Consider the following 22,417-nt stretch of genomic DNA (forward strand, 5'->3'; position numbering starts at 1 on the left):
TAGGGTCCTGGAATTTAATACTGATTTATAAGTTCTTAAATGATGATCTTTTTATGGTTAAAAGATTTTGTAAAGATAATGATTTACATCCCAGAATAGAGGAGCAGGCTTTTTGAGGGGAGGGATGAAGAGCTTGGCCTTCCACATGCTCTTTCATGAGTCTGCCACACACCCAGGTGTTTTTTGCTGTTGTTCAGTAGCTAAGTCATGTCCGACTCTTTGCGACCCCATGGGCTACAGCATGCCAGGCCTCCCTGTCCATCACTATCTCCTGGAGCTTGCTCAAACTCATGTCCATTGAGTTGGTGATGCCATCCAACCATCTCAACCAGGTAGAGTGGATATATATAGAATCTAATCTTCAGAGAAAGAGTTGAGGACCAGAGATAGAAGTTTGGGAGCAGCAGTGATATGTACACTATAGACAAAAGGCACTTTGCAATCTTGTTTTTGCCCGTTTTCCCCAAAGAATGATTTGTGAGCTTGGGAAACTAGGGTCAGAATGACTTAACATATGGGAGGTTCTGCCCTAAATAAGTCAGAGGGAGCCAGGAGTCTAAGAGGCTATACCATTAGAAGATATGGGTAGGAGTCAATGTAAGTACTTGATATTTGTCTAATACAGAATTTCTCCAGCTGGTGGTGTATATTAGAATCACCCAGGGACCAAATAAAGAATCAGAGACCCAGTATAGTAGGCCTGGACCTCTGTGTTTTTACTGAGTTCTCAAGAAGACTTTGGGCTTCCCTGGTGGCTCAGCAGTAAAGAATCCATCTGCAATAAAGGAACCACAGGAGACATGGGTTCAATCCCTGGGTCAGGAAGATCCCCTAGAGGAGGGCAGGGCAACCCACTCTGGTACCCTTGCCTGGAGAATCCCACGGACAGGGGAGCCTGGTGGGCTACAGTCCACGGGGTCACAAAGAGTTGGACATGACTGAAGCAACTTAGCATACACACATGCAAGAACAATGATAGGCTCCAAAGTTTGAGAAGCACCAGCCTAAATCATATTTTGAAATGAATCTCTCTTCACCAAGTAATAACTCTAAAAAAAAATTATAAGGCCCTAAATTAATAAATCCTAAATTGATAATTTGGAAGGATCTGCTGCTGATTTGAAATTTGAAGTTAAAAATATTTATGTTTTATGCAGGTATCTGAGGCTGACAATGACATTGACATGGTGAAGTCTTTCCAAGATGATTGCACCTTGTCCCTTCTACACAAGGCAAAGATGAGTACACCTAGGGGATCTGAAAGATTTTCAAATGTTGCTCTCCCTGTGGGAAACAGTGTGAGGAAAGGAAATAAGTCCTAACCTACCCTGGAGGTAATGCTTACACATATTTTGGAATCTGGGGGCAGCTGCCAATTTCACCTGGAGGCAGGAAGTACACACCTGTTAGCTACATGGTTTTAAAAATATCCTGTACTTGGCCAGATTACAAGGAACATTGTTGTTATGGCATCAAAAAGGAAGCTGACTTACATGCAAGTAATCCTTATTAAAGGGGATTTTAGGAAGCAGGACACTTGAGAAAAGCAGGCAGTTGTGAAAAGAATATCTCCTGCTTACCTTTTTAAAAGCCAACAATTATCCCCAAATTGAGTTGGGATTAGATAAGGCAATCAGTTGTAATAGAGTTGATATCTGGGAAGGGGGAAATTTGAGTCATTCAGAGATAAACCTCTTATTATGGTTCCTTTTCCTTGATCATCTTTATCCTTCTACCCCACCCCTACCTTTATACATAGTGGTTGCTGGTGGGGAGAGGAAGGAATGACTTTGGAAGAGCTCCTTAACCAGGCTTTTGTATGCATTGTCCCAGGCTCAGGACTTTCTCATCAGCAGGCTTTCCAGCCCTGTCATTAGTCCTTGTGTCTAAGAACCTCATTCTCATGAACTGACCCATGCTACAAGCAGGTCACCTCAGATGGAAGCTTGCTGCTTTATTCAAAGGCTTCTGAAATTCCCAGATGTTAGGGCAAGATGGAAATATGGGGACACACTTTCCTGGCTCCTCAGTTCCTTTTTGGACCACTGGAAGGAATGGGGTTCATCTGCTGGCCAAACGCATGTTTCACATGGGGATGGTGGATTCTCACCTTTCATAGTTGCAATCGTGAGAAGAGTCTCTTTGTGAAAGCAACAGTTAATTCTCTCTGAATGTTACTACAGTTCTGCGAAAAAAAGTATTCCCCCCTCTTCTTTATATTTCCCCTTCACTTATACTTAAAGACAGGTAATTGGAGCAGGGCTTCGAAGTGTAATTTTGCCCAAAGGCTAAGCTTGCCACCTAATGACACAGGGTTGTTCTTCTTTATTGAGGCAGTCTTTCACTCATTATCCCTAAATTAGTTCCCTTTTCTCCTTTGCTTTATTATTCATCCACCTCCTCCTTTTTCATTTGGATTTTTCCAAGTGAACCATGACAAAGTGTCTTTATGAGGTTGTGCGTCTGTGCAACAGTGCATCTGTGTGAGTGTGCATGAGTCTTTCTTCCTTTCCTCACTGCCCTGCATTTACATTAAGTGTTTACTTAAGCCAAGGCAGTGGAAAACTGACAAAAATCTTTGGCACTGATTGCCTCATACTGATTTCACATCAATCCTGGGAGGAAAATCTAGCTGAAAGTAGAAGAAGCTGATATTCAGTTGCAGGGTTCCCCTTGTCACAGTCTGATACAAGCAGTTCAAACTCTGAAAAAAAGTTGAAACTGGGTTTTGAATGAAGACTGTGAGAGTGTTTATGTAAAGGTATATAATTAAGACTTTAACATCCTGTTCTGTCAAAAGAAAACATTTACATACCTTTCATGTAATGTTATATTCAGTTGGACATGCAACGTATGGTAAAGACAAGAAAACACCGATGTGGTTTTCTTTCTTCAGATCTGGGCTGGAATCACTTCTTTACTCCTGGGAACCTACTGTCAGTATTACTTAGTCTGTTGACTCTCTTTCTTCATCTAAAATAGGGATAATAATATCAATCTCACAGATTTGTGGTGAAGATTAGAGATGATATTCAAAGTGATTAATATAATGACTGTTGTCTTGTAGACCACACATTACATTAAAAATTTGACATCCTTTTTGATTCCCTTATAATAAACTGAAACACAGCTTGGAATAGTTTTGACTTAATAGCCTAAGAATCTGCGCTTGGATTGTTTTTCTCTCTCTAGGATCATTTCTTTCTTGAACTTAAAAAGGGACCTAGAATTTCTGAAGCACACCCAGCATTTTTATTACATACCAAGCACTTTGCTTGGCAGTACAATCTTATCAAACACTTGGACAGACTCTGCAAGGGCTGACTATTATTCCCATATTGCAGATGGGAAAATAGAGGCTCAGAAAAGTTAAATAACTTGCCAAAGGTTCTAGAGTTAAGTGTTGGAGCAGGTATGCAAAAAAGGGTTTAAGTCCCAAAGGGTCTAAATACTACTGAGAATTAGTTCTATTTGATTCACCTAAATTTGCTTTAAGAAAGTTATTTCTTCAAATATAATATAACAATTTTTTGATTCAGAAGCCTGTACAGAGGAGAGAATATTTGCAACTTTGACAGCTTGATTCTTAAGGTAAGCATGCATTTAATAGTATGTGTATTCGATATATATTTGCTCTTGATATTATTAGTCAGGCTCAGTTATTTCTGCCTCTTTACCAAAATGATTTCCTTCAGACACACATCTCATAGATTACAGATTTTCCATCTCCTTTTCTTTGTCCTCCCTTGACATTCCAAAGGTAAGCACCCCACTTTGCTCCCACCATATTCCAGCTCAAATGTCCTTTCTCTTCATTAGGCTATGGGTACCTAGGTGTTCTTCAGTCTCTAGAGCACTGACAATCCTAGGCTGTTGGTTATGTTCTGTTATTCCTTCCACACTTAGTTTTTTTCTTATCCTATAAAGACATTTCTTCCTCTTCTCCTTTTTCTCCTTCCACAAAGCCAGGTAGCCAGGTGAGTGTCCAGTAATGTGGTGCAGGGGGAGATATAAAGCTTCTAGTTCTAGACTGGTGAACTTGGTGAGTGTTTACACTCCATTCCTCAGTTTCCTCAGCAGTAAAAATAAATGTTCCATTTGTAATTGATTGATTCTTTCTTGACCTTGGCTCCAGAGGCTGCAGATGCAATTTTTATGCCATGGCTTCCATCAGAGGTACAGTGTCTTACTCAAGTTGGTACCAATAATACTATGAACATATAGCACTCTGTATTCATGAGAATAGTATGGAGACAACATTTTACTTGTTCTTTCCAACAGAGTGACTTGGGCCTGGTTGCCCAGCTCGTCAGTAACAGGGCCAGGACCTGAATATGGTCCTCTCAATTCTGAATCTTGCATTCTCTGCTCTGCCCCTCAGCAGGGTAAGGGAAACTGGCTGGGGCACAATGAAAGAAGGATCAAAAGGTTTTTTGTGTGATGTCTGTATGTAAACCATGCAGGGGGAGTGAATGGATAATAGAAAATTAAAGGGTAGAAGTGGTAGTATGAATTTTTCAAAAAGAAAATATTTCTTCTGAATTAATTATTGTTTCAGGCCTTGCAGCTTTTCCCAAACATCTGCAGGACATTTGAGAAAGGGGAGTGTAACAGAAAGTATAACTTCAACTTTAAAATCCTAAACCTGACACTAAAGAATGCAGAACAAGTTATTCTAGTGACTTAATTGATTTTCTTTTTTTCCAGATATTTTCTCTAAAATTATATTTCTTATTTTAAATTTTCTCTGTGGTTAGACTAAAGATTAGCTTATACAGTCCCTTGAATTACAAGCCTAGGGATTTGTAACATATTTTAAATGTCAAAATCAACAACTCCTTCTCTGGTTGACCTTGTCCTGCCTTGGTAAAAAGGATCAAATTTAAACCTGTCTATTGTATACTCTGGCCTCTTTTGACCATAAAAGAGTTCATTCTCCATTAAAAGGCCCATAACATATTCCAGATTCTTTGTGAAAGAATCAAACATATCTCTTTTTGTTCAGGAGGTGGTTGTTAGCAGGTGGAGTGACAGGGGAACAGGGAAGTAGTGGTGGTTTCATCATACATGGCAGAAGTCTAATGTGATGCATTGGCCAACCGCTTTCCCCTTAAGATTTAAACCAATATTTATTTTTGAAAGGAAATTCAACCCATATGTATCTGCCTCAGTAGCCTTGTTGGCTTTTATTGACAGGAAACAGGAAGTTACTTTTTTGCCAACATTACAAAGGGCCTAAAGATCAAGTGAATTTTAATCTTGGCAAACTGTAGCTTCTATCCTGAAAGGTGGAACACAGGTTCCAGGTAATAACAAAAGAAAGCTAAACATTATCTTTAACTGTCTTCCAAGACAAGAGCAGAGAGGACTGAATAAGTTCTAAGAATTACTGATTGTTTCATTTTGTCCCAAAGCTAGTATAATTTATTCTTAAATGCAGATTCTCACATGCATAGGTGATGGTACCATTTATAGCTGTAGATGCTGAAGTCTTGGCATAAAAAGAAAAAAATTACTGTAATAGCATCTTTGATTATTTGTGGCCTTCAAAAAGAAACTATGGATGCAGGCTGTTTGTCCCAAGGAGGCTCCTATTTTGATCTATACTTTCTATATAAAATAGATACATTTTTTAGAATAGGAGACATTTTCACATCATCCTGAGGGAAAAAAATCTATCTTTACTATCTTACATTATTTTCTAATTAGTTCAGGAAAAAAAAAATGTTTCACAGAATATATTCCCCACTTTTTTTCATCTATTATAAAGACTTGACACTGTGAATGGTTCTGATTTTCTGTTAAGCTAATTCAACCTAACCTTATGGAAGGGCTTGTTAAGTGGCACAGTGGTGAAGAATCTGCCTGCCAATGCAGGAGACACAGGAGATGAGGGTTCTATTCTTGGGTCAGGAAGATTCCTTGGAGGAGGAAATGCCAACTGACTCTAGTATTCTTGCCTGTAGAATCCACAGAGAGAGGAGCCTGTTGGGCTACAGGCCATGGGGTCACAAAAAGTTGGGGATGACTGAGCAATCCCGTGTGAATGCACTCATGGAAAAGTGCTCCTGTAGACTGACTGCCCTTGGCCTAAATAAGGGTTCCCAGGAGTGGCAGAGATGGAAACCAAGTTCTATAGCCCCAGGGCCAGATTGATAAGAGAGACAGGCACAAAATTTGGTAACTCTCGGCACTTAGTTGAACCAGGAGGCCTGGGCGAGATGAAGTCAGGAGGCAAGATGCTTAGTATCACAAAAATTCAAGCACAGAATAAACTTTATTTCTCCTTAGAATTTATCTAGGATCTGAAAGTCCATTTTCCCCATGAGGTCCTGAATTGGTAAGAAGTCCCTAGGCTCATTCCTTCCTCTAAGCAAAAGTCACATTTAAATAAGACTTTCTTTGGCCCAGACATTCCTCTAAGCAGTGTCTCTCACAGTGTGGTTCCCCAGACCAGGAGCATCGGCATAACCTTGTTATGCTTGTTACAAATGCAAATTCTCAGGCCTTGCCCAAATATTACTTAATCATAACCTCTGGGATTAGAACTCAACAAACCATGTTTTAACAAGTCATCTAGGTAACACCAGTGCTTGCTAAAGTTTAACAAATCCTGCTCTAAAGTATAGAATGCCTTTAAGCTTTTGGTGTAAAACTGTAATGTAATCATCTTATGGCAGTTTGAATTTATCTACAATTCATCGCTAAGAGTTGGACACGACTGAGTGACTTCACTTTCACTTTTCACTTTCATGAATTGGAGAAAGAAATGGCAACCCACTCCAGTGTTCTTGCCTGGAGAATCCCAGGGATGGGGGAGCCTGGTGGGCTGCCGTCTGTGGGGTCACACAGAGTCGGACTCGACTGAAGTGACTTAGCAGCAGCAGCAGCAGCCGTGAGTTTCAGTGCCAGTCCATATGAACAATTGGCCATCAGCCATATGTTTTAAATGAATGCATAGATTCTTTTTCTCTGGGAGCCTCAACTCTGACTCCCTGGTCAGCTCACTCAACTTAGCCTCTAAACGATGGTTACCATCTATGTGTAATTAGGCTGTTTGAACTCTGCCTATCCTGCTGCTGCTGCTGCTAAGTCGCTTCAGTCATGTCCAACTCTGTGCGATCCCATAGATGGCAGCTCACCAGGCTCCCCCATCCCTGGGATTCTCCAGGCAAGAATACTGGAGTGGGTTGCCATTTCCTTCTCCAATGCAGGAAAGTGAAAAGTGAAAGTGAAGTCGCTCAGTCATGTCTGACTCTTCACGACCCCATGGACTGCAGCCTACCAGGTTCCTCTGTCCATGGGATTTTCCAGGCAAGAGTACTGGAGTGGGGTGCCACTGCCTTCTCCTCTGCCTATCCTACCATTTCCTAAAAGAGTCAAGCTAGATTCAGGTGGCTTAGTTTGGAACAAGCACCTGTCAGCCTCTTTCTAGGATATTCTGAAGCAATGGGTTATATACTTGTGCTGCTGGAAGTTCTAGCTGTCCTTAGGCCAGGTGAGAAAGGACCCATATTTATGAAAGCTCAAAACTCTTGGAAAAAAACTCAACCCCTTTTCCACTTCCAGACTGTATATATAGTACATAGCTTGAAGTGAATAAAAAACTAGCAACTTTAATTCCCCTTTCAGTGATAGGGAAAGCCTATCAAGTAGCTTTCAACCTTGTTTTTGCACATGTTTTGTGAGTCTTATATTTATGCAAAAACCACTCATCTAAAGAGACACAAAACTATTCTTGCTCCTACTCTCATACCAGAAATTTAGTCCTGACTTTGACTCCTTATTGATTTTTCAGAGGTTACTCCAGGCAAAGGAATTACTTATGGCTAGTTTGATCCCATTTCCAAATCCTTGTAGGAGTTAGGGGTATGTCACCTGTGACTTCAGGGATCCCTTTGTCACTTCTGTTGCTGTGCTTAGTTACTCAGTCCTGTCCCACTCTTTGTGGTCGACTGGACTATAGCCTGCCAGGCTCCTCTGTCCATGGGATTTTTCAGGAAGAATACTGGAGTGGGTTGCCATTTCTTTCTCCAAGGGATCTTCCCAACCCAGGGATTGAAGTCAAGTCTCCTGTGTCTCCTGCATTGCAGGGAGATTCTTTACCCACTGAGCCTAAGCTTATCTCCTATGCTCTGAGTTTCACCTTGTCTTCTAGTCTGACTCATAATTGGAGAGGCACCTCCTTTCAAAAACATAATCTGAGAGGCAGGCACCCAGTGATGCTGGTATGAGGTAGGTAGAAGCATTTGTAAACTTCTTTCTGGGAAAGAAACCAAACCCCTCTATTGGCAGTTTGGAAATCTAGTCAGTGGGCATATTTAGTTGGACATGGATATACTCAGAGAGAGGTAAGTCTTAAAAATCATCCAAATACTTAGTGAACCATTTTCTTATTTTTAAAACCATTTTCTACTATAACATATGCTCAAAGAATTGAATGCTAAATGTGTGTCAGGAATATATATATTACCTAAGATATTTAATTTAATCCTTGCATCAGCCTCGTGAGGTAGGAATTATGAAGATCACTAGTTTATATGATGATAAACCAAGGTCTATGGAGTTTAGATGAAGTGCTGTCAAAGAGCAAGTGAATCAGGAAATGCATTCCATCCTTAGATGATTCTTTCATAAATTCTGTGCTATTAACCACTATGCTATTGGTTCTCAGTCTATATCACACTCAACCTCCACCCATCCTCTTTTATAATAAATATTGGAAAGACTCCCTTTACTATTATGAAATATACAGATAATATAATCAGCCTACATATAAAACTCAAAAATTCATAAAATTACATGCTGTTCAGCAATGAAAAAAAAAGAACAAACTATGGACACATGAAACAATGCAGCTGAATCTCAAAAGCACCATGTTGAGTAAATTTGGGCACAAAAGAATACATTATTTCTGATTCCATTTGTAAGATACTTGAAAGCAGTAAAATTAATCAATGAAATTAGATGTCAGAACACTGGTTATTTTTGGGAGTGGAAGAGGAAGCGGATTGACAATAGAGACATGAGGTAAGTAGAGTGATTGGAATCTTCTGTAATTTGATGGGAGTATTGAATGGATGGGTTATATAGTTGTTAAACTCGCAGTTGTTGCTCAGTTGCCAAGTTGTGTCTGACTCTTTGCCACCCCATGGACTGTATCATGCCAGGCTCCTCTGTCCTCCACTATCTCCTGGAGTTGGCTCAAATTCATGAGTCATGGACTCATGCTAGGGATTATTTATATTTGAAGATGTAATGACATCATCAGATGCTTGCATCTAATATTAATACATAAACTTGGATTTTAAATTTTGAATTGAACACTGTAAAAAGTGTTTTTTACATCACATTTTGAAGATATTATACATACATACCTATGTAGATAGAGATTCAACTAGAATGAAACTTTAAATGCAGACACATAGAACATCACATTGGATTCACTAATATCATGAGTAGTGCTGTTTTTGATGGAATGATGGACTATCCTTGGACAAATTTCCAAAATTTTTCCCCAAACACTCCTCTATACAGTCATGTTAATTTTGGAAAATTCAGTAAATAAATTATGCAAAAATTATTTTTGTGTTTACATATAAAACAGAGTTGAGTTTAGAATTCAGATGATTAAAAGTTGGGTTTTTATCTATAAGAATGTCCAAATATTAAAAAATATTATAACTGATCCTTTGCCACCAAACATATGTAGGACTGTGCACAAACACTGAAACCCCAAACAAATCTTAATCTCTTCAAGAGGACTGACACTGGCAGAATTGAGAGCTATGCTCCATACAGGACTGCAAATTTTGAGATCCTTCTTAACTGTTACCTCTTCTTCAAAGCTTATCAACATTCGTTCTGTCTTCAAGATGAATCAGAAAGATGTTTGTAGCTGTCCTCAAGAGAATTCCAAGGACGTTTCTATCTTAGAAATTATCTTATTTTTGATAATTGTTAGTATACTTGTCTGTGTCTTTCTGGAAATGATAAGGTCCTTAATGTTGGAAATGTTTTTATTTCTAACACCCAGATAAGTGTAGGCACATGTTCCTCACTTAGAACATTTGTTAAGAGCATACATGACTGGATTAATGAAATAGCAAGTGTAAACATCAAATATACTGAGTACACATGATCCAAGCAATAGACTGAATTTATATTTCTTTGCTATGGTTATTTATTACATACACACTATTATGTTGTATAGTTGGGATTTACTAGCATTAGAACAAAGGCAAATTGAGGAATTCTTTCAATAAGATCTTTTTAGAAAACATGCCAGTGGCATTGAAAGATTAATAAATAGGTGTATTTTACATAAAGACCTCTTTGTTCTCATTTCCTTTTACTGAAATTAAGATGTGATGATAAGTGCTGTATCAGTTTTTAACCTCAAACTATCTCACTGTTATATAACAAGAGGGAAAAAAAGAAATTAAGCAAAAGGGCAGATTACTTAACGAAATCTTTATTTATTTGAAAAGACAAAATGTGATTCAGATATTGCTGTTACCAATGGGAAAGAGACCTAAGAAGTCCATTATACACAGAAAGGCAGCTTTGTTACCTTTGCACCTGAAGCTTTATCTGGGTTCTTACCTGTAGTTATCTGCAAAAATCTCAATAGGCTACATTCATTGCTGCTAGGTTTATAGATTTGGGATCTTCCTTGTTGTGAAGTGAGCTCCAAAATTGCAGTTAGATAGACGTCCCATTTCCAATCCCTCCCAGCTGTTAACACTGGATGACTTTTCAGATCTCTCAGTTCTGTGGAAATAAAGAGGTACAGTATAAGATTCCACCAAATCTCAGGCTAGCTACCATAGTTTTGCTCTGCAAATATGAGTTGGACTTGTGTTTATTTTTATCATAAACCAAAAAGGGCTAATAGCATTAAGATTTCCAGAAAGACCCAAGCTTGGATATATGTTTTGCTATAAACATAAACAAAATAAAACAGTAGTAAAAAGCTCACAGTTACACTTCTAGAAAGTCCCTTTTGAAGATTTTTTTTTCCTTTATGTATGAAAGCACAGAATTCAGACCTGGTTAGGGGCAGTAAACAATAAAGGCAAGAATTTTACAATGTGTTATATCCTTTTTTGGGGGTGGTAGGAAATTTTTACTGAATATAATCCTGATGGAGCCTTCTCTGAATCATTTTGAGGACAAGTTGGCCCCTTTGGGTCTTGAATTTGAACTCAAAGCTAGGATATTCTAATTTTGTCATTGTATTTGGGGCATTATGGAGAAAGAACCCCCTTTCTCAGTAGTTTTTTACTGAGAAAAATGTTTGTAGCTGTACTCAAGAGAATCCCAAGGACATTTCTATCTTAGAAATTATCTTTTTATTTTTGGTAATTGTTAGTATACTTGTCTGTGTCTCTCCAGAAATAAGGTCCTTGATGTTGGAAATGTTTTTATTTCTAACACCCAGATAAATGTAGGCACATGTTCCTCACTTAGAACATTTGTTAAGAGCACACATGACTGGATTAATGAAATAGCAAGTGTAAACATCAAATATACTGAGTACACATGATCCAAGCAATAGACTGAATTTATATTTCTTTGCTATGGTTATTTATTACACACACACTCAGTTCAGTCAGTCAGTTCAGTCACTCGGTCGTGTCCGACTCTTTGCAACCCCATGAATCACAGCACGCCAGGCCTCCCTGTCCATCACCAACTCCCAGAGTTCACCCAGACTCACGTCCATCGAGTCAGTGATGCCATCCAGCCATCTCATCCTCTGTCGTCCCCTTCTCCTCCTGCCCCCAATCCCTCCCAGCATCAGAGTCTTTTCCAATGAGTCAACTCTTCACATGAGGTGGCCAAAGTACTGGAGTTTCAGCTTTAGCATCATTCCTTCCAAAGAAATCCCAGGGCTGATCTCCTTCAGAATGGACTGGTTGGATGTCCTTGCAGTCCAAGGGACTCTCAAGAGTCTTCTCCAACACCACAGTTCAAAAGCATCAATTCTTCGGTACTCAGCCTTCTTCACAGTCCAACTCTCACATCCATACATGACCACAGGAAAAACCATAGCCTTGACTAGACGAACCTTTGTTGGCAAAGTATTGTCTCTGCTTTTGAATATGCTATTTAAGTTGGTCATAACTTTCCTTCTAAGGAGTAAGCGTCTTTTAATTTCATGGCTGCAGTCACCATCTGCAGTGATTTTAGAGCCCCAAAAAATAAAGTCTGACACTGTTTCCACTGTTTCCCCGTCTATTTCCCATGAAGTGATGGGACCGGATGCCATGATCTTCGTTTTCTGAATGTTGAGCTTTAAGCCAACTTTCTCACTCTCCACTTCACACTTCAAACACACACTATTATGTTGTATATACTTCAGTATGTATTGAAAAGGCTTTCTAGGTGGCACAAGTGGTAAAGAACCTGCTTGCCAATGCAAGAGACACAAGAGGTGGGTTTGATCCCTGGGTTGGGAAGATTCCCTGGAGGAGGGCATGGCAACCCACTCCAATATTCTTGCCTGCAGAACCTCATGTTCAGCAGAGCCCGGCAGATTACAGTCCATAGGGTCTGGAGACTTATGAGGCTCCCAGGCCTGTATTGAAAAAGTCTCTTCTTCAGAGTTCAAGATAGCTCTTTGTTCAGGCAGTTCATTCCTCTGTGCCGTTGTTTCCACCCATAAAACATTTGCAAATATTTTTACAAGGCAAATTGAACAGTGTCTGTAGAGTATTATTTCTGAATATATATATTCAATCATAAATAATATATATGCTTTATATATAGGGGAAGTAAGCACACCTCCCAGTGGAAGCTGGATCTTCTGGAATCTCACGGGATCTTGTGGGATTTCACAAAATCCTGTGGGCACTCTCAGGATCTCGCGGGAACTCGGGGTTCCACAGGTCGACTTTGGAGTTATGGAATGAGAAATACCTGGGTGCTGTGGGTGACAAGAGGCTACGCTTTCCACTCTTGTCCCTAAAGAGTTTAGCTTTTGTCACCTCTCAAGCAAATGGCAGCGTCTCGCTGGACCTCGCCTCAGGGGCCCTGCCAAGTGCAGGACGGCTCTGGCCCAAAGGCTTTGAGTCACTCCTCAGAGTCGCGAAGTGAACTGAGCCTTCGGAGCTGCAAACCTGGTTAGCGCCGCGGACTTTTGGTGAGGAATTGCCGTGGCCCAAGCCGATGTCTGCCGGGTCCTAGACGACCGCAACTCTAACTATTATCCTTGGGGCCAGCTGTTTTTCCCTTCGGCCGTGAGGGGGCTAGAATTCATCCTAAGAGACCGTGGCTGTTGCTCTCTAAAGAGCAGCCTCAGGGCATTGCTTTCTCTGATTCCGCCCAAGGCCGGCAGCCTGCGATGGGGGAGCTGTTCTCTTCACCCAAGTCCCTGTGAGGAAATGGTCTCCTCTTTTAAATACGCCCGAGAGAGCCGGGGCCAGGTGGGACCCGGTGGGTAGAGTGTTGAGTTTCCCAGGGAAGCTAACAGGGAACAGGTGGAGCCTGCAGTGTGTGCATTGTGGCTTGGCTGTGGTATCCTCCTCAGGTACTTAATTACGAGTAATAAAATTTGTGGGGGTAAGAATGACCTTATAAAATTAGGTAAGACCAAGAGTTGTAAATATAAAATTATAGGATGGAAATAAGAAAAGCGAAGATATTAACAAGTAAGATTATAGGACTTCTCTTAGCCACTCCCAGTGCAGGAGTCCGGGTTTTCCCGCACCTTGGAGTTCACGTGCAGGGGCTGAGAAAAGGATCTTGCCTATTAGCAAGAGAGGTCAAGATCCTGCGTGGTGCAGCCGGACCCAGCGCAGTCAAATAAATAAAAGAAAAGGAGATTATGAAAGCTGTTTCAGAACACTTCCCAGTCACATGACAAACTAAGCTAATACATTTTTAGCGGTCTTTCCACATTACACTACTCGTTGTCAGGCTTAAGGGAAATAACGGGCAATTAACATGAGCTAGAAATAAAAAAACTTGGAATCAGAAAGCCCAGTGTGCAAGTTGGTACTGTGACAAATCAAGATGGTGCTTGTGGTCTACATAAAGTGCAGGGACTAGGGATTTAACACTAAGAAATGTGGTCCTGGCTAACAAGAGTTGGAGAGTTGCAGTTAAAACCCTAATGTAAAGCTGGAACCATAAAGGGCTTCAAACTTTTTGAAAGATCGCTAAAAAGACTCCTCAGTGGAATAGAGAAGAGTTTGGAGTTTAGAATGAAGAGAAAAATCTATAAATAATCGAAATCCCAAGCATTATACACAAATACAGCTCAAGTTCAAACTACTTGCATTGTAGTTTCAGGTTGAGAAATTAGCATTCTTTCCTGTACTAGTGAAACTCCTGAGATTCATAGCAGAATTAAATACAAAATGGGAATTTTCCCCTCCAAAGTCACAAGACTTATAGAAAACGTAATTTGGACTAAGATGAATAGATAACAACAACAAAATATTATACAAGCCACACATGAAAGCAATTTATCATAAAAGAGTTTCAATAGAAACAAAGAACAGGAAGATTAACCTCAAAGAATGTAAGGAAATGTAATAATTGGAAAAGATTTGGAAATAAAATTCAAGGGAGAAGATATGATGGAAACTATAGTGAGGTAATAGGACTGCTGCTGCTGCTGCTAAGTCGCTTCAGTCGTGTCTGACTCTGTGCGACCCCATAGATGGCAGCCCACCAGGCTCCGCCGTCCCTGGGATTCTCCAGGCAAGAACACTGGAGTGGGTTGCCATTTCCTTCTCCAATGCATGAAAGTGAAAAGTGAAAGTGAAGTTGCTCAGTCGTGTGCGATTCTTCATGACCCCACGGACTGCAGCCTACCAGGCTCCTCCATCCATGGGATTTTCCAGGCAAGAGTACTGGAGTGGGGTGCCATCGCCTTCTCCGATCTATATAAAGAACTCTCAGATTTGATAAAGAATCACATGGAAGTTCTAGAAATAGTTTTTGAAATTTAAGTTAAGATAAACCCTCAAAAATAATTATATAGCAGATCAGACAAGACTAGGATAAGAAGAGAACTGAAAATAAGTTTGAGGAACTTACCAGAATGCACAGAGTTAAAGAAGGGTAGGTTGAGATACAAAGGACACAATAATAGATTGAGGAGAATTAATAGTGGAAAGGAAATTTTTGAAAAAGTGGCTATGAATTTCCAATGTCAAAGAAAGTCATTAGGTTGAAGAAGTGCACTGTGTCAAGCAGAAATTTGTAGATAGTATGTATATTATATATATCTAATACGTATGAATTATATATGTATATAATCCATCACACAGAATGATAAGCATCTTAAATTGAGTGGAGACAGGTTACCTACAAAAGAACAATTATACTCAGTTTGGAACACTAGTAAGCAGCAAAAGAAGCTGAAAGAAAATTGAATAATATATTCAAAGGTTTAAAATTCTGCGTACAGTGGAACTTATATAGGAATGAAGCAAAAAGAGAGACATTTTCAGATAAAGTCTGAGAGATTTGCCACTAACAGTCTCTTACTGAGATAACTAATAAAACATCTGATTCAGAAAAAATAGACAAAAAGGACCAAGACATCAGATGCATGTGAGCCAATAGAAAGATGCATAGATAAAAATAATAATAGTATTGAGTAATTTTGTGGAGTTTGAAAAGACGTTGAAAGTATCTAAAAATAAATACTAGAAAAAATGTAATACCTTGTTTAGTGGAAAGTTCTGTTTCTTATTTGGGAGGAAGGCAGAAAATATTGATTACAGTTAGATATTATTAAATGAAGTATGCAGATTAAAATTTAAATATTGTGAGGAAAGGACTAAAGCCATTTTTAAATAAGAGTAAAAAAATGATTATGGAAAATGTAATCACAGCAACTGAAGGTGGAAAGGAGACAAAAATAAAGCAAAGAAAAAGTTTGGTAAATTAAGAACAAAAAATGGTAGTACAAACAAATACAACAAAATGGTAATTACAGTAAAAAATAAATAGATTAAATTAACTCATTATAAGACATTTTCACATAGAAATCCTTTCTGAAATATCAGGGTATTTACTGGACAAGAGACCTACTTGTACTTAGTCAAATTCATGTTTATAGTGTGAATTTATATTCCTCATTGAGAAACACCATCCCTGTCACTCCAGGCTAAGGGTTTCATCTTTTAAAAAGTCCAGTGAAAATGGAGTGATAATTAATTTTAGTTGATGATTACTCTTTTTAAACTGTGAGTTTGGTTTTTGTAAACCAAAATTTATCTTTTTTTTTAATAGGGCCACAAGTAATTGATCTCTTTATTTGTTAAAGAAGATATAATTCAAGTACATAGATACAACCTATATTTGCAGTAAAGATTTGGGGGTACAGATGAGGTAAGTAGTGTTTGTTACATTAGGCTGATAATATTCAGTAGAATGAATTTACATGTGCTGTTCCTATCATACACATTTATTTTTCTTTTCTGAGATACTTGAGTTTAGAATTTTCAATAATATTACAAATATTTTTTACTTGGGAAATTCCAAGAAGTTTGGGCTCATTTTCCTATTAAATATTTTTTCCCTCATTGAGTACCTAGGTCTGAGCTGTGTTCTCTTATTAATAAAATTTGTCATGAGCTTACTTCTTTTTTTCCCCCAAATATTACAAACTTACACCAAGCTCATATCATGCTGAATTGTTTAAAATGTTATGCAAATACAACTTTCTTCTTTTTCATTTGAAAAATTTTCTTTTCTCTCTCTGGTATGTGATGTGCTATCCTTAGATGTAGATCCTAAAAAGCCCTGGAGAACTAGGGCTTTATCCATAGTCCTTTTCAGCTTTCTACTACAAATACTCTCTCTTACTGTGAACTGAGATTATATGAACTTCAAAAGGGATTTTGCTGGAACTTTTTTAACTTTGAGAAACACAGTCTTATTTAGAATATTGTGCAAAATTTGCTCCTTTAATTCAAAGATTGCAGTTTGATTAACAAAATATATATTACAATATTACATAATTTTCTCTTGCTACCATGGATATTTTTTGTGATTATGTAAGTATGACTTCATATTTTCTTAATGAGATCGAGGAAGAAACTAGTGATTAGTGAACATTGGTTATTTTACCAGACTGTAGCAGGCATATTACATAACCAGTTTAACAGTTTCAATTCCATGAGTTAGTTTGAATTTTCCCCATATTCTAGAAGAGAAAAACAAGTATTTGCTGAAGTCACAATGTTTTTGTCTTCCACATTCTAGTCTAAAAGGTATGACATTGATTTCATTTATTGAGTATTCTGAATAAAATTATCTTTTTTCTTGCCATAAGTGTCTTTACAGGTGCTTTACTTTAAATGCAGAGTTTATTTTTGTAAGGCATTGGTAGTTTAGAATACTTTCATAATTCTGTATTCTGTGCTACTTTCTATAAACATTTAGTTTAACACACGACAGTTTCTATTTGAGACAGTTTGCCCTGTAATGTTTTCTTGTAAAACCTTAGATATAGTTATTTAAAGTAGTATTTTCAATAGTTACTATAGTGTATTATTTTAGAGAATGTAAATGTAGACTCCTAAATATAGACTCCATTTGTTGGTGTGGGTGTGTGTATAAAATTCAGGCAAAATTCTCATACAAAAGATTGCAAGAATTCAAAGTACAATTTGATAAGTTCTGGCGTATGAACAGAGAAGGCAATGACAACCCACTCCAGTGTTCTTGCCTGTAGAATCCCAGGGACGGGGGAGCCTGATGGGCTGCCGTCTATGGGGTCGCACAGAGTCGGACACGACTGAAACGACTTAGCAGCAGGCGTGTGAACAAACCTGTGAAACCATAATCATAATCAAGATAGGAAACATATACATCCTCCAAGCCTCAGTTTTCTCCTATATCTTTGTAATATCTTTTTTAATCCCCTCTCTTCTTTCATCTCCAGGAAGCAATTGACCTGCTTTCTGTCATCACAGATTAGTTTGCATTTTCTAGAGTTTGTTGAAATGGATTTTATAGTATGTACTTACTTTGGGTGTGAGGGGGTGGATAGTTTCTAGATCTTTCACAAAGCATAATATTTTGAGATTAATTCATACTGTATATATGTCAATAGTGTATTCCTTTTTACTGCTGAGTAATATTCCATTATATAAATATACCACGGTTTGTTTACTTACTCACCTGTTGTTAATTGGTTTTTGGTTTATTTTCAGTTTGGGGTTGTTACTAATGGAATTTCTGTAGCTGTTCATGTGCAAGCCTTTATGTGGATATATGTTTTCTCTTGATCAAATACCTAGGAGGGGAATGGCTGGATCATGTTATGAGTATCTTAAACTTTTTAAGAAACAAAATGGTTTGCAAAGTAGTTGTGTCATTTTAGATTCTCACCAGAGTATATAAAAATTCATCTTTCCACATCATTGCTAAATTGGTATCATGAGTCTTCTTAATTTTACCCGTTCTTTTAGACATCTAGTGATATCTAATTGAGGTTTTAATTAGGATTCCCCTCATAGCATGTTGAGCATCTATTCATGTATTTATTACCATTTACACATCTTATTTGGGACTTCCCTGGTGGCTTAGATGGTAAAGAATCTGCCTGCAGTGTAGGAGACTCAGGTTCGATCCCTGGTCAGGAAGATCCCCTGGAGAAGGGAATGACAAAGCACTCCAGTATTCTTGACTGGAGAATTCCATGGACAGAGGAGCTGGTGTGTTACAATCCATGGGGTCACAAAGAGCTGGACACGACTGAGTAATAACTTTTCAGAAATCTTATTTAATGAATTGTCTGTTCAAATTTTTGCCCATTTTTATTTGATTATTTGACTTAAGGTTTTTGATATTCTTTGTTTGTTCTGGATACAAGTCCTTTGATATATGTTTTGTGTATTTTCTCCAGGTCAGTGGTTGAGTCTTTTCAGTCTTTCAAAGAAGTCTTATGAAGTGTAGGCCTTTTAAATTTTGATGAAGTAGAATTTGTCTTGAAATCATGTAGCTAGTACCATAATTTTGTTCTTTTTATTTAAAGTTATCTTGGCTCCTCTAGTTCTTTTGCATTTTCATATGAACTTTTGAGTTAATTTGGTGATTTCAAAAGAAGGCAAACTTGGATTGTGTTGAGTATACAGATCACTTTGGGGAGAATTGACGTTTTAATAATGTTGGTGTTGTAAGTGATGAATCTGGCTTATGAACCTTTATTTTTCAGACACTATTTTTTAATTTCTCACAACAAAAGTTTCATAGTTTTCAAGTGTATACATTGTTCATGTTTTTGTCAGATTTCCCCTTAGTTAATATTTTTGATTCTTTTAAAATTATTTTATTAAATTTCAATTTCTGGTTATTTATTAAAAGTTTATAAAATACAACTGATTTTTGCATATCAATTCTCTATTCTACAACCTTGTTATACTTCCTTGTTAATTCTAGTAGCCTTTTTATAGATTCCATTGGATTTTCTCTACAGTTGATCTTGCTGTCTGTGAATAAAAACAGTTTGGCTTCATCCTTTTGGATCTGGAGCCCCTTTCGTCCCCTCCCCAAACTCATTTTTTGCTTGATAATAACAGCTGAAATTCTTAGTACATTGCTGATTAATAGTGTCTTGTTCTTGATCTCAGGTAGAAAATATTCAATGTTTCACCATTATGTTTTTACCTAAAGGTGTTCTTTATCATTTTGAGAAATTTTCTTCTACTCCTTATTTCTTGAATAGTTTCGATTAGCAATAAATGTTAACTTTTGCCAAATATTTTTTTCTGCCTCTGTTAGGACAATCATTTTTTTTTTTTAGTTTCTTAATATATGATTTTGAAATGTTAAACCACCACTGAATTTATAAGATAAATCCCTTAAGGTATTATTATCCTCTTTATGTATTTTTGGTTCTAATTTGTGAAACTTTTACTTAGAATTTTTGCATCTATATTCACGAGGGCTATTAGTCTATAGTTTCTTTTTTTTATTGTGATGTTTTTGTCTAGTTTGGGTATTAGGACAGTGCTGGTTTCATAGGATGCATATAAAAAATTCTTCAGTTTTCTGGAAGTGCTTTATAGGATTATCTTTTTCTTAAATATTTGGTAGAATTAACTGTTTTTCCATCTGTTCCTGTTCAGGTGTTCTCTTAGTATCATTTTAATATCTGTGGAATTTGGAGTGATGTCACATCTTCCTGTTATTGTTAACTTGAATCTTCTCTTTTGCTTATGGGTTTATTGGTTGTCTCAAAAATAAGCTTTTAATTTCAGTAATTTTCTGTATTGTTTTTACTTTCTATTTGATTGATTGCCTCTTTGATCTTTATTATTTCCTTTCTCCTGCTTATTTAAGTTTAATCTTCTCTTCCTCTTGTAGATTCTTAAGAGAGTATCTGAAGTCATTTATTTCTTATTTTCTAGTATTGGCATTTAGTACTATAAATTTTCCTCCTAAGTTCTATGTTGAGGACATGACAAATTATGATATGTGATGTTTATATTTGGGTTAAAATTGCACTGTTTAAGTGTTCTTTGATCAATGAGTTACTTAGAAGTGTGTTAATTTTTCCCAAATATTTGGAGATTTTCCAGGTATGTTTCTATTATTGATTTGTAATTTAATTAGGCAGAGATCATAGGTTGTATGACATGAATACTTTTAAATTTTAAGACTTATTTTATGGTGCAGAATATGGTCTAATTGATAAATCCCTATGTTTTTCACTTGCAATGATTGTGAATTCCGCTATTACAAGATAGTGTTCATGTTGGTGGATAGCATCATTTAAGTCCACTATATTATCACTGATTTTCTGTATGCTCCTAGTGATTTTGAAGAAGGGGCACAAACATCTCTAATTCTGTTTCTGGACTTGTTTCTCCTTGCTATTTTATTAGTTTTGGTTTATATGCACATGCATGCTAAGTTGCTTCAGTCGTTTTGCAATTTTACAGCTCCATGGACTCTAGCCCGCCAGGCTTCTCTGTCCATGGGATTTCCCAGGCAAGAATACTGGAGTGGGTTGCCATTTCCTTCTCCAGGGGATCTTCCCAATCCAGGGATTGAACCCATATCTCCTGCATTGGCAGGTGGATTCTTTACCACTGAACCATCAGGGAAGCAAACCCACAAATCCCTGTGGAATGTAATAAATAAATATTATATAAGTAAGCAACTGTGTTTGTGACTAGCCTGAATTGTTAGGAAATGTTTCCCTTTACCATGTTGAATTTTCCACTTTGCAAATGTTGCCCAAGGTGGTACAGAACGTATGATCTATTATTTTTTTTATCTCTCTGAAGAAACTCAGTAGGTCCCAAGCAAGTCTTTATCATCTACTCTCAAATATAATTTGCTTAATTAAACAATTATTTACTGAGCCTTTATGATGTTCCAGACAGTAGGAATGAAAGGGCAGGGTTCAAAAGATGAAAGATTTGGCCCCTATCCTCAAGAAGCTCACAGTTATTAATATGCATGAAAGGAAATTGTGAGACACTTTGATGTACTTTGTATGGTATCATTATGTAAGTGACAGTTTCTTTTTTTTTTTTTTTGCCTCTATCCCTTTGCCTTCTCTTGTTTTTATAGATAAGGGAATAGAGACATTTCTTACATTTCCAACTTTGATTCCGTTCCTTAACTTTTCTAAATTTTGTTTATATTGTCAACAAAAATAACCATTAACTATTTCTGGAACAGACAGTATTCATTAAAAGAGAGTCTTATTCCATGTCCTCACATTACTACTGAGGGAAAGTAATTTCTGATCCAATTTCCACAGGTGGAAGAACTGGAACGAATACTTTCAAATGACCTATCCACTCATTTAATCTTTTTCCCCCTTAGAAATGTGAGTACTTGCTCTGATTAAATTGGCAAGAACTTGATATCTTTTGGGTGATGTATCCTAGTGTACAGTAGAATTAGTCCATTCAAAGCTAGTATGGGGTAGGAGCAGGTTCATCCCTTGTCTCTGGCTTTGTTATATCTAGTTGTCATCAGATGAAGAGGCACTTGTGCTTTAATCAAGTACATTGTAAATCTTCTAGATATAGGTCCTCTGTACTGGAAGTAACTATATATTCCTGAATCTCTTCCAGAAACTGAAAAAGTATGTCAGATCATACTTGTTTTGTAGCCTGTTCTCTTCCATTTAAGAAGTGAGAGTGCATTCACCAAAGAAGGTGCATTCACCAACTTATTAATAGCTCTAGAAAGGGGCTTTGTGTTCTGGGAATAATTTCCCCACCATTAATAAAATAAATAATTTTTATTTGATTTTTCATTACTTTTATCTTTATTAGTATACTTTCATTGAGCATCTACTGTGTGCTAAATGATGAGAATACAGTGGTGAATGAGACAGGTTTTCTAAAAAGAATTAAAGGAAAAAAGTGAAGAAACTGTAAAATATTGAAAATGAAAGGGGGTATGTGATAGAGAGTGGCTGGGG

At 37.5% G+C, this 22,417-nt stretch overlaps 1 protein-coding gene across 1 annotated transcript in view; it reads left to right on the top strand.

Annotated features, from left to right (window-relative positions):
- Positions 1 to 22,417, top strand: part of DMRTA1 (DMRT-like family A1) — a 67,103-nt gene that overhangs the window by 9,536 nt on the left and 35,150 nt on the right. Inside the window, exons 2-4 of the mRNA XM_010853346.1 lie at positions 1,158 to 1,242; positions 12,866 to 13,045; positions 13,153 to 13,430. Of these exons, the coding sequence (XP_010851648.1) occupies positions 1,158 to 1,242; positions 12,866 to 13,045; positions 13,153 to 13,430 (543 nt within the window). The remainder of the gene's footprint in view (positions 1 to 1,157; positions 1,243 to 12,865; positions 13,046 to 13,152; positions 13,431 to 22,417) is intronic.

This window comes from Bison bison, unplaced genomic scaffold (assembly GCF_000754665.1).
Source record: "Bison bison bison isolate TAMUID 2011002044 unplaced genomic scaffold, Bison_UMD1.0 scf7180017864326, whole genome shotgun sequence".
Classification (NCBI taxonomy): Eukaryota; Metazoa; Chordata; class Mammalia; order Artiodactyla; family Bovidae; genus Bison; species Bison bison.